This window comes from Physella acuta, unplaced genomic scaffold, assembly GCF_028476545.2.
Source record: "Physella acuta isolate Inbredline_101_S28 unplaced genomic scaffold, ASM2847654v3 ptg000964l, whole genome shotgun sequence".
In the NCBI taxonomy this organism is placed as follows: Eukaryota; Metazoa; Mollusca; class Gastropoda; family Physidae; genus Physella; species Physella acuta.
The window spans coordinates 247,873-261,337 of NW_026732481.1; the positions used below are offsets into that span (position 1 = coordinate 247,873).

The following is a 13,465-nucleotide window of genomic DNA, read 5'->3' on the forward strand; positions in this document are numbered from 1 at the left end:
GACCTGTAGTGTGTGTCACGTCAAGACAAGGAGTTTCTTTCTTCTAAGTGCGCAGTGGTTCAGTCGGGTTATTTGTTTGTAGGTGTAGGAATGTTGGACACAGTGATGTGTTTGTTTTTTGTTTTCAATGTATTTAAGTGTAGAGGTGCTATATTTGTATGTACAAGCTAGACTCTACAAGAACATACATACACGAGACCTTTAAATACATACTAGACATGTATATACATACTCTAGACCTGCGTGTACATACTAGACCAGAGATGTTTTAAGACTTAAATGCTAGACTTACAGCCACATATATATGCTAGAATAGCATTACAGACTGGCCTACTAACACAGGTCTCCAGAGGGCAATGCCCCCCCCCCCTCTCACCCCGGTGCACGTCCACAGACACATTCGGATGAAGTAGAAATAATTATTTATTTAGAATATATATATATATATACTTGAACAAGTATCCGCCACCCACACCCATATATTTTAAGTGACCACCTATACCAAACCTGACCCAGCTACTTAAAGCTTGAATGTTTTATTTTAAAAATATCCTTGGACGGTGAGTTTTAAACATGTGCACCAAATATGACCGTTTTACTGGTGTTTCTTCACTCACCTGCATGAAATCGTCTGCTACCCCCGAATGACAACACCACCCTCATCACATGACAGAAACTAATTTCAAATTACGGCAGGCAACACATCATTACACGGTCCTCACAACAACAAAAATCAATAGCGAAAGTTGACCTTTTTTATTTCTCAAATCGAACATTTTGTCCTTGATGTACAACAGAAAGTAAACTCTGGGCCAGAATGTCATTAATTATTTACGCTGAAAGCCCCATCAATGTTTACTTCAGGGACCTCCGGCATTGGTTAAACGGAATCACGTGGTGATTTTCTATAAATAGGACATTTCAGGATCACGTGATCCCGTATACAAATAAATATATAATTACAGTAATTAGAAGTTCAACAGGCATCTAATGAAATTAAAAAAAAAACAGGCAGAAGAGTTGAGCTTCGGAACAATTAGCACAGTCTACTGTTGTAGACTCTTGTTATTCGTAAGTAGTTGTACACAACCATAATACAGGCCCTAACCCAATCTTAAACTAACCCTAGTCGCGACCCTTAAAAAACAGGTCGAAAACAAACAACACAATCGACTACAAAGAAACAAAGTACAAAACGTGATTGGAAATGCTCCCAAAAAAAAAAACAAATACATATCTAATTATATAAATCACGTGATCTCTGTGTGAACGATGAAATACAAAAAGAAATGAAAGATGAAATAACATGGTGCTGAATGTGATGGGAATATGTTACAAGCGACCCCTCATGACAAGGGGCAGTCAGTTCTGACTGAAGAGTGGAGTTCACCCCCCCCCCCCTTACCCCCCGGGTCCCGGGACTATACTGGCCGTAGGTAACACTAGCACAGGTGCCGCTGATGCCTTAGGTAAACTTGTTGCCAACACGGGTCGGGATGAGGCGTGAGCAGTGTTTACACAGAGGTGAGCGGTTACCCCCTCGTGTCAGCTGATGTTGCTAGTAGACACACGGCGAGCTTTAAGCTCCGATCTCGGAGTTGCAAGTTCCGAGTTCTAAGCTCGGTGCTGAAGTAGTACGTGCATTGAGCTGTAAGCTCGGAGTTGTAAACTTGCAGCTGACTTAAGCGGAGCTTTAAGCTCGAAGGTGGAATAATTTATGCAATCTTAACTCAGAGCTTAAGTAACGCATGCACGGAGCTGCCATACTGTTGAGATATTTGAGCTCTGATTACTCTCGTATGCACTGAAGCAGTGAGTTTAAGCTCTGAGCTTTACTATTTGCTCTTTCCAAACCACACGCTGTAAAAGTAGAAAAAACAACAGGATTTTAACAAATAAGTTCATTGACCTCAAAATGACGAATAACTACATAACGTGTCGAGATCAAACCCAACCTGAACTGATCCCAATGGCGTCCGTTACGGCGCCCGGGCTGAATTCTATCTACATATTGATGGTGTCGAAGACTCCATTTCGACCACTCCGATTTATATTTATACTAAACAGCGGAATACCATTATCGGTGAAATCTTATCTGCATTACAATACCAACCTCACCGACTTACTGAAACATCAACAACCACAACTGTCGCCAAATGACCACATCAACTACTACACCTATCACCAAATGACCACATCAACTACCACAACTATCACCAAATGACCACATCAACTACCACAACTATCACCAAATGACCACATCAACTACCACAACTATCGCCAATTGACCACATCAACAACCACAACTGTCGCCAAATGACCACATCAACTACCACACCTATCACCAAATGACCACATCAACTACCACACCTATCGCCAAATGACTACATCAACTACCACAACTATTGCCAATTGACTACATCAACTACCACAACTATCGCCAATTGACCACATCAACTACCACACCTATCGCCAAATGACTACATCAACTACCACAACTATTGCCAATTGACTACATCAACTACCACAACTATCGCCAATTGACCACATCAACTACCACAACTATCACCAAATGACCACATCAACTACCACACCTATCACCAAATGACCATATCAACGACCACAACTATCGCCAAATGACCACATCAAATATAGCCAAATCTCAAGTGCTCTCCAACTTTCTTAAACCCCTACTCCACCCTTCTCTAGTTCCAATCTTTGCACTGAGAAGCCCCCGGGTAGACTTACCTCCCCCCCCCCCCCATAAATTTCTGCTCATTTCCCCCAACCAATCAGTCCCCGTCTCCTGTACGGATGGAAAAGACATACGTTTTTGTCACGCCTCCCCTCAACTATTTTAATTAGCAAAAAACAGCACATCACGAACTAGATACTGTGTTTTCGATTCGGAAATTGTTTTGAAAGACAGAAGGCGAACTTTTTTTTTTTTTTACAAACCTGATTACTGCTGTTGATTTTTAAATTTCTTCCGCGGGTTTTTTTTTCTTCATAGCATCACGAAAGAGTAACGTTTGTATTATTATATAAAAATGTTATTACATTTTTCAAAAGTTAAAGAACGATACAATAAATGTAAGTACGTGATGTTTATTGCTATTTCTGCTATACATACATCAGATTCATTGATTTATATAACGAAGAAAAATCAAGTAGCCAGATATTTTTGTCAAGAAATCGAAGATAGAAATAGATTCTCATTCAATGAGCGGTCATGCAAATGAAGACAGATCCTTTTTAACTTTTCTTTTTAAAGCGGAGTTTATGAATAGGGGATATTTTAAAAAAACGATTTGAAATACATTTTTAAAAATAAAATAAATTAAAAATGTATATTTTATTTAAAAAGTTTCTATAATAAATACCCTGTGTATTATACAGATTAGCCTTGGATAAGCTAAAAAAAAGTTTATTAATTAACATGAAAGCATCGATTAGGTAAAGCTCTTTAGAAGCTGTACAGGCAGCCATCTTGTGCAAGTTGGCGTCGCTCCTTGCTTATCTTGAATGGTTCCAGCGCCCAGTCTAGAAGCGGAATGTTGTTTTATTCCGTGCTCGCGGTCCCTGAGATAAAAACCCGCGCCCTCCACCCGCGCCCTCCACCCTCGTCTCGCTTCCTCTCAGGCCGCGCGTCTTGACATTTTGGAATGGCCCGGGGGTGGCGGCGATGTAGGGTCGTGTCGCCAATATGGCGGAAACCTGGATCCTGTGTGTGGGGGGGGAGGGTGGGGGAGTAGGGGGGTGAGTTTGTGATTGTCTGTGCATTCGTATGCGTGTGTGTCTATATGTCTAATTGTTTCTGTCTACGTGTGTCGATTATACACATCTGTGAGATTTAAAGTGTTGTTTGTTGGGGGTTTGTGTATCTTGCTTCAAAGCCTGAAGCACATTGGCCGGCCAATGTGCGCATTGGCCGGCCAATGTACGCACTGGAACGTCTGTGCTTGCACATGTATGTTAAGTTTTTGCAAGTAAGTATCAGCGTGTTAAGTGTTTGTATTTCAGTATTTGTTTGGTTTCGCATATGTATGTGTAAGTTTATGTTTGCGAGTGTTTATTGTGAGTTTATGTATGTGTGGGGTTTATTGATGTAAATATGCGAGTTGCTGTATGTGTACGGGTTGTATACAAGTATGTGAATGTAACCACATGGTGAAGTTATGTAACGATTATGTGAAAATTCACCTTCCATACAGCAGGTTAAACATTACCGAACTGGCTTATGACTGGTTTAACAATACTAAACACCCGTGCGACTGGTTAACCCAAAGCTGCGCTAGCCACCGTACAGGCGGGGTTACTGAGGTCACGCAGGTACAGTTAACTCACCTGCATGTTGTAGCACCTAGGCCGGAACACGTGCGTTATTATGATACATGTCACATGCGCCCAGCTGCTCGGCGGTAATGGGGATGTGTTGCCGTCGAGTGGTTTTCTGTAGTTGGTGCTGTTCTCTGGTGCTGTTGGGAGGTGGTATTATGGTGGTGGTGTTGGTTTTTTTTAAGGTGAAATTTGTTTTCTTTTTATTAAATGATGTTTTTTTGTAGTGTTTTAATGCTTTTTTAAGGTGGTATTTTAGTGCAAATTTGTGTTTTGTGCTAACATTTTTCTTGGCGTTTTACGTGGTGTTTCGTTTATGTTTCAAGTTGTTTGTTTGTTGTTTGTTTGTTGTTGTTGTTTTTTTTGTGGTGTTATTAGTACTGTTTTATAGTGGTATTTGTGTAGTGTATTTGATAGAGTTTCTACAACATGACAAACTGTTATCGGTCTTCAATAACTTTTGATATGAAACAGCGCTAACATTTTCTTGCAGTTTTTAGCACCCTTTATGTATTTTCCTAAATCGTACTGTTCTGTATCAAAATGTTAATCTAATTATCCATTAAAATGTTAAATCCGAAAACGACCCAATTTTATTTATTCTAATTAATTAAAATACCCACCACCATATTTTCGAAAATTTATGCTCAGCAACTTATTTTTTTTCTGTAGTTTCTAATTTACCCATAAATATTTACACCCAACCCCCTCACCTAAAACATTAAAATAAAACGGTTCCTTCCCTTGAATTTTTATCTCCCCTTCCCCAAAATGTATGAATACTTGACTGGAAGCTGTTTGACTGCGCCTGCGCGGGGGCTGTTTATTTACATTTTACTGGTGTCAAAGTCAGGGGCAAAAACTCCCGGTCGACAAATTAAACTTTAAAACAGAGTTATCTAGCATGTCTTGAGCCTTGGGATGAGCGTATAATAATAACCCAAGGAAAATTAACTCTGCAATCAAATTAATAGCCCGGGAAGAATTCAAGGCTCATGGAAAAAAATATCAACTTGTTATCTTTTTTTAGTATAGAATAATTTCCCCCTTTTTAAATATTTTATTATTATATCATGGATTTGTGATAAGCTCAAAACTGCTGTTTTTTTTTTGTGTTTTTTTTTCTAAACGTAAAATAGCTAGTGTCGTAGCTTAAATTTACAAATTACATATCCCTAAAGTACAGATCTCGTATTTGATGGGGGAAAAAAATCAAAGAAAACTTTTACTTGACTCCACCCCCCACACCCCACCCCCCTTATAACCAATGACTGTGTCTACTTATCAGCCCACACATTAGAGCAGGGGTCTCCAAACTACGGCCCGCGGAGATCTTTTTGTCCACTTGAAATGTGTATATATTTCTATATAAATTATATTTTAGTGTGGGGGGAGGGGGGAGCTCACCACCCCGAAAAGCTGCCTTGAAGAATCTCTGGCCCCCGAAATTATTTTTGATAGTCAATGCGGCCCTCGGGCTGAAAATTTTGGAGACCCCTGCATTAGAGGAACGCATCCAAACAAAAACTACCCAATAAAAAAAAAACGACCCCATCTTAAAGAAAAGCCGATTGTCTCAAATGTTTACATGTAGCCAATGCACAAACTTCTCATTTGTTTCTCAACTGATGTATTCCTGCTTTTAAAAAAAAAGGCCCTCTTTCTTTTCTAGCGATAGTCTACCTTCTTCTGGTCTTGTGTTTTTATTTTATCATCCTTTTCAAGGGCGGTAGGCCGAGCTATATTTAGACCCCACGTGCCTTAACTCCATCTTAACCTTTCGTCTTTTATATTACCGCTTCGATATCATAAAAAAATAATTAGTATATTATTATTCTACGGGCTCGTGATAAAGAAGATAATTTTCAAACAACTACCCAGTTTTAATGAATACCACAAAGTTGAGTTTTTGTTTCATTTTTCCTAACAATACATGTGTTAACTTTAGACCGACTATAACATATTTAGCATTAAGAAACAGATAATATTATTATCCTGCTTGTTTGAATGATGTTCTAGAGTGTATTCTGCATATGTATGTATGACAATATCGAGATGAATTACGTTCTGCATACATGACATGTTACAACAACAATAAACGAATGGTGTGTTTTTTTTATTTTGTCTACATCAATGGCAGATAATTCAAACAGCGGTATTCGACAACAAAAATAATATTTCAAACAGAAATTGAAATTTCCTGTTAGCTAATAGCCGGGGTTTATCTTTTTTTTTTTCAACATTCACCTTAATTTCTCTTGATCCGACGTCTGGTTATTTATTTGTTTTATTTTTCTTATCCAACTTTTTAAAAAACAGATCGTTAAGACAATCATATGTTTCACTACGGGTGTCTGTAATAAACAAACCAAAGTTAAAACATGTTAATTTGACATCTGGGTGCTATCAGGCAAGTTGTGGCATGGAGGCATACGTTGGCCAGATTTTTCACACCAGACATGTCAAAATATTGGTTTCATCATTTGATTTTCGTTTTTTGTATGTTTCATTCTTCCCTAAACCCAACCCGGGTGTTTTTTTTTTGTTGCGTAATCGATTCCTCGTTTTCCAACCACTTATAGATCGGTAGGTACAAACAGGAGGTCAAGGCCAGATTCAACAATTTTCATTCAAGAAATTATTAATTCCCCCCCCCCCCCCCCCCCCAACGCCCCGCCACGCCTAGCTTGAGCGCGAGAATGTATTGCTCAACATGATGTGCCACAACATGATGTGCCCTCGACATTAAGGCTTTTTCCGGTGATGGAGAACACGAGTTTATTTTCCCACTGCCGGAGACGTGACGTCACGTGTTTACCAAATGTGGTTGACATTGCCAGATTTATTGACAGCATCCGGCAGCAATACAAAAAAGCACGCAATGCGATTACGAAGCATATATATATATATATATATATATATATATATATATATATATATATATATATATATATATATATATATATATATATATATATATATATATATATATATATGGAGAGGCAGCTAAACTTTAACTTCCATAATATATTGTGTGTATCACTGAAATACATCTTTAACACCGTTCACAGTAAGTTTTCATCTGTTTTAAAATTTTGATAAATACACGTCATTCACGTCCACTAGCTAATATCAAAACATTAGGTCATTTTGACGTAATGTTTTTATATTATTATTTTTTTTTTTCCTGATCTCAGTGTCATCCAAATCTTGAATAATCAACAGACAGCTAAATGCCGTACACATGTCCTAATTAGCCGAGCCCACCCTGCACACGACGTTAACGTCCGTTCAATGCTACTCACCCACCACGCACGTGTCAGGTGTGATTTGTACGCCACAACGAACAAAACAACTGATATAAAAACCTTGTACATTTCACTTTTTAATGAAATTTTTTTTAACGAGTAACGAGTTATCTCCCTGTAATAAATCTCAGAAATTTTTTTTTAAACCAGCGGCTAGGGCAATATTTTGATAAGATTTCCCACCTACTCGTATGAGGGATAAAAAAACTCTTCTCCGCGGGAAACGCTCAATTGACCTTTGACATCTAAATATATTTATGTTTTATTGATATTAAGAACGAGAAAAATAAATCATGGCCGATTCTATTACAGAATATTCCGCACTGGGTTCAAATTTTGTTTTTATAAAAGCTGATTTTTAAAAAAAAAAACTCCTGGCGAGTTTAGATACAATAGCCCGGCTTTATATGGATGAAATATTAAACCTAACCAGCGGTTACATTAACCCGTGATTATCTCCCGCTGGCTGGGGGGTAGATGGGCTCGAACAAGGCTCGTCTCTGTTCGTCCATTACCCCAGGCTCGTCCCATTGATGGATGTAATGGAATAATGGAGGGGTGGTCGGATGGGGGTGGAGGGGTGGTCGGCTTTCATCTCTTGTGGGCGAAAGACAGGCTGATTCTATTAGTGCTTGGCGCCTGAGACTTCACTAGTGTAGAGTCGCATCAACATGCTTCCGCCTAGACCCCTAATAGTAGCACCACATAGACTAGAGTCCGCTGATATATATATATATATATATATATATATATATATATATATATATATATATATATATATATATATATATATATATATATCGTATACTACTCACTTCAATCAATAAACAAGACGTGTTTGAGGTAATATCACTCCATCCGTACATATGCCGTCAGCTGCCCACTGGGGTGAATCTAAAGACGAAATGAAAGTGATATCTGACTAGTCAGCTGTGTTTGAAGGCTGGACATTTCTCCAATACAACCCCCGCACTTCCCGTCAGCTGGATCGACTAATGTACCGCGTAGTCAGTGTCGTGGTGCGCACCGCTGCGTTCATTAGTGTGCACCATTAGTGACCGCGTGAACGAGTCAATATGGACGATGGTTGTATTGGCATGTCGATGACAGTCTGACTCGATAGCGGGAATTTGGCTTGTGGGTGATCTGGGGGAGGGTGGAGTTTGGGCGGGGGGGGGGGGGGGTCTGACTAACCAAGATGTGAAAGTAAAAGTAGATTACACGTGAAGGTTATTTCCGGTGTATTGAACTGACAAGTATAAATGAAACCCCCGATATAGCCTACACCCTCATCTGAATCATAGGGGAAAAAATTAGCTTTAGTCACCCGAAATGTATTGGTAGTGAAACTTGTATACGATGTTCCCTGGTGGGGAGAGGGTTAACAGTCGGTACACGGGTTTTTTTTAGATTTCTATAATAATTGGATACTTAGTGCAGCTATAAACTTACTTATTCGGTAAATATAATTATCTCATGTAATTAAGGTCTTGTTGTTGTTGATTTCTGAAAAACAATCCAAATCCTTTGTGCGAAACTTCAGATGTTTCACATAAACTTTCTCACAGATTTTTTTTCTTTAAGCAATGACGATGAGAGTGAAAATGAAAGTCCTAAAATGCGCGTTAAAAAATCCAAATAAATCTTCACCTCATGTTTTTATGTTTTAAATAAACCGGGAGTGATCTCCCCTAAACTTTCTCGAATATTCTTATATAAAATAACAGGGGATGGGAACTCGGGCTATAGACATGATTTTTAATCCATTTTAAATACTTAAAGTTTTAAAAATAGAATAAAATCTCGTAGACAAATTAATTGCACACCAAGTGAACGCGAAATAAAAAAGCGCATAATAGTGCGCAATATTATTAGTACTTTTAAAATTTACATTAGTTTTTTGAGAAATCGGAAGTAGCGTAAATTACTACTTCCGGTCAACGGAAATTACTCAAAATTTAACAGAAGGTAGAGAATTAGATCTTTTACTTACATGTGAAATTTCATTTATCTATCTGAAATAGTACTCAAGTTATAGGCTTTTGAAAAATTCAAAGTAGAAAAAGTACCACTTCCGGTTGTCGGAAATCGCTCAAAAGTTGATACGGATCTACGATTTTGATATAATACTTATATATGAAATTTCATCAACCTAGCTGTAACGGTACTCAAGTTATCGTGTTTACACACGGACACACACACAGACACACACACACACACAGACATACGGACAAGATTGCAAAATTATGTTTTTCCGTATCAGTGAGGTGTAAAACGTCGAGATTTGTAAAAATCTCGATTTTTTTTTTTTTTTTTTTTGCACGATTACAATACTTTCTCTATACTACGTATATACGAGAAAGTAAAAACTTAAACATTTTCCGCTAAATTTTGATTCGTCTTTTATAAGTTTAAAATTATGGAAACTCCTGACTTGTCTGGCCATAAAATATTGCACATGGTGTAAAATTAGGCAAGGATATAAAAAAAACTAATCTAACAATTAAAATCTGAACACCTGATATAGATTCGCGGGCTCCAGGTTAATCCCTGTTTTAGCAGCAGACGAGAGGTGGCAATCTGCTCACGGCATACCGAGGCTAATCTGTGTCGCGCGCGGCTAAGCCAGGGTGCATTAAGCTGAGCAGGGGGAAGATTGGATGCGACTTAAAGGATCTACTCGGGTAAACAGTGGAGCGCCGAGCTAAATGGCCGAGGGATGTCTGGGGGAAATTAAACTCTGTTAAAATCTGGGAGAGGGGCGGGAGGGGGGAGGACTGTCGAAAAAAATAGGCGTGAAATATCAATGGCGTGTCGGCCATTACGTCACGTGTTACGCCGCTCTCGCGAGATTTGCCGCACTAAAGTTACCTCCCTTTGTGGTCATTGTCTCTTTGTAAAAGTACGCATGCGCCCGAGATGATGGGAAGGAAATTTTTAAAATGGCGTGGTGTTCCCTGGGGTAGGGAGAGGGGGGGGGTTGCTGCGGGACGTTGTGACATCTTGTGAAGCGTGCACACGCAAGTCTGTGGTGACACAACTGTCAGTGGTGATATGAAAGTCAGTGGTGACATGAAAGTCAGTGGTGACAATGGCGCTGTTGTCTATCTAACTATACTAGCATATGATGCTGTTATCTAACTATACTAGCATATGATGCTGTTATCTAACTATTCTAGCATATGATGCTGTTATCTAACTATTCTAGCATATGATGCTGTTATCTAACTATTCTACTATATGATGCTGTTGTCTTGCCAAAGTTACCAGTATACGATGATGTTATCTAGCCAACCACCCTAGCATATCTATATAATGTTGTCTATTCAACCACTCTAGTATATCTATATAATGTTGTCTAGCTAACTCGCCTAGCCTGTGAGGCTATGATTAACCCCCTTCAACAACTCTGTATACAAGACTCTAATCCACTCACTGAGGATCTAACGAGGTCTACCCCCAAGCTAATAAAAAGAGAACTCGCCAAGATTCCAGAGAACTGGCCTGCGGTCACTCTGTGATGGCATTATCACCAGCGCCTCCAGAAACGCAATTCTCGTTAGCTCGAGAAAACACGAGACTACGAAATGTCAGCGAGACAGCGCGCTAAAGTCCGCCGAAGTTTCGACTTCCACGGCTACATAATGAGGGCAAGGGTTGCTGATTTTTGTCTCGCTCAAGGTCAATACATGGGACCTTGTCTCGCTAAAGGTCATTACATGGGACCTGGTCAGCAAAACTGGCCAATGTAATGCTAGTTACGTCTCACTAAAAATAACAAAGACGTTCTTTAATTGTTTGTAGTTGTTTCATTTCAGCGACTAAAAATAATATTAACAGCCAACTCTACACTACTTTAAAATTAACTCTACCCAATGATGCTCAGCGTTTTTGAATATCTTTGTATAATTATATTTCACGCGACACTCATATCTGAAGGTAATCATCTATTGCCATGTCAACATTTTAAAAATATTTCACTAATTACATTTAATTGAATGACCGATGGTGTTTGCGTTGATTGTTCATGATCAGTTCCTGTTCTCAATGATCCATCTCGGCTAACAAAACCAGCGGTTCTGTTTTGTTTCTTGTGTTAGACCGCGGGCCGTAGCCTATTTTAGACCGCGAGCCGTAGCCGGACTGTTTTAGCCGTGTTTATATTTCTTCTCTTGCCTGATATCTAGACAGGGGTGTACTCGAGTAGTCATATGCGTACGCGTTTGTGTTTTTTAAGTGCGTATTTTTACGTTGTCAATGGGTTTGTGTTTTTGAAATGGGTTTACCTTTTCTAATTGATAAGCATCGTATATTTTAAATGGGCTTCTCTGGTCTACAGGATTGTGTTTTCAAAATGTGATGTCTTTCTCTAATTGACACGATCGTGTTTCATAACGTGATTGTTTTGTCTGATCGACAGGGATCGACAAAAATGTGTCGGTCAGCAGCAAGCGGAGCCGGAACGATGACCTAGTACTGGGGGACACGGTCACGCTCAAGTGTCACGCTTCAGGGAACCCGGAACCTGCGGTCATCTGGTTCCACAACACGTTCAGGTCAGTGTGTACAGCCACACACACACACACACCACACACACGCACACACACCACACAGCCACACGGTCGTGTACCACACAGCTACATACACACCACACAGACACACACTAAGACCACACAGTCAAACACGCACACACGCCACGAAGTTAAACGTTTCGTACCACACACCACTCATCCACACACACACACGAAGCCATAATTTCACGTACCCTACTACAGCATACACACAATGCAGCCACACACACCACGCAGCCACACAGACTACACAGCCACACACTACATAGACACGCAAATACAAACATAGCCGCGTAGCTGTATACACACACACATAACTACGTACACAAAATATTCATATACACTATATAGAAATACACACCACATACATATATAGAAATACACACCACATACATATATATATATACACTATATAGAAATACACACGACATACACGTATATACACTATATAGAAATACACACCACATACACATATATACACCACATAGCCACATACACCACTTACACAATCACTCGCATATCTGTTCTCGTTTACTATACACACCCCACTGACACCCATGCCCACAACTACAACAACACCCCTTCCCCCCCCCCCCCACATTACAGACTATTTCCTGACTGTCTGGTGCCACATTCCAAATCATACACAAGTTTGTGTTAAACCGACGCTTCTCTAAAATTCCTTCTTCATTTATTAGCATGCCCATATCTTTTATTGGCGTTAAACTCTATTTAGCAAATATACGTCAAATTGGTTTTTCAAATGGAAAGATACGGAACAATTTAACGAGATCACAACCAAGTGATAATCTATTAATAGTCCAGTCCTCTCTCTATTTCTCTCTGTTTTCTCTCCCTCGTATATCTTTTTCTCTCTCGCATCTAGACATATGGCGCTATTTCATTACATAAATACGTGATATAACTTCATCAGTGTAATTATGATAAATCTCATTACCCAGCACCCCCACCTCCCCTTTCCCCACTCACGTAATTATCTACTCGTGAGCATAAGTTTTTAAATATATTTCAACGATTGCCCCTTATCAGAATACACCCCAGGTATTAACACACACCCTATGGGAACGGAGCAACTTGTACCACCCTCTAGTCGCACCATCTCGCGAGAGTTACACAGGTATTAGTTTTCTTTGAAGCACTAAACCCCTAGCCACCCCTCAGAGCTGAGGTGTGTGCAACTCTAAACCCTAGCCACCCCTCTAGGGCTGGGGGGTGGATGCAGCTCAT

General features: G+C 39.5%; 1 protein-coding gene across 1 annotated transcript in view; it reads left to right on the plus strand.

The window, feature by feature from the left end:
* Nucleotides 1–13,465, plus strand: part of LOC131953920 (inactive tyrosine-protein kinase 7-like) — a 201,620-nt gene that overhangs the window by 108,710 nt on the left and 79,445 nt on the right. Inside the window, exon 3 of the mRNA XM_059317379.1 lies at nt 12,067–12,202. Coding sequence (XP_059173362.1) covers nt 12,067–12,202 — 136 coding nt within the window. The remainder of the gene's footprint in view (nt 1–12,066; nt 12,203–13,465) is intronic.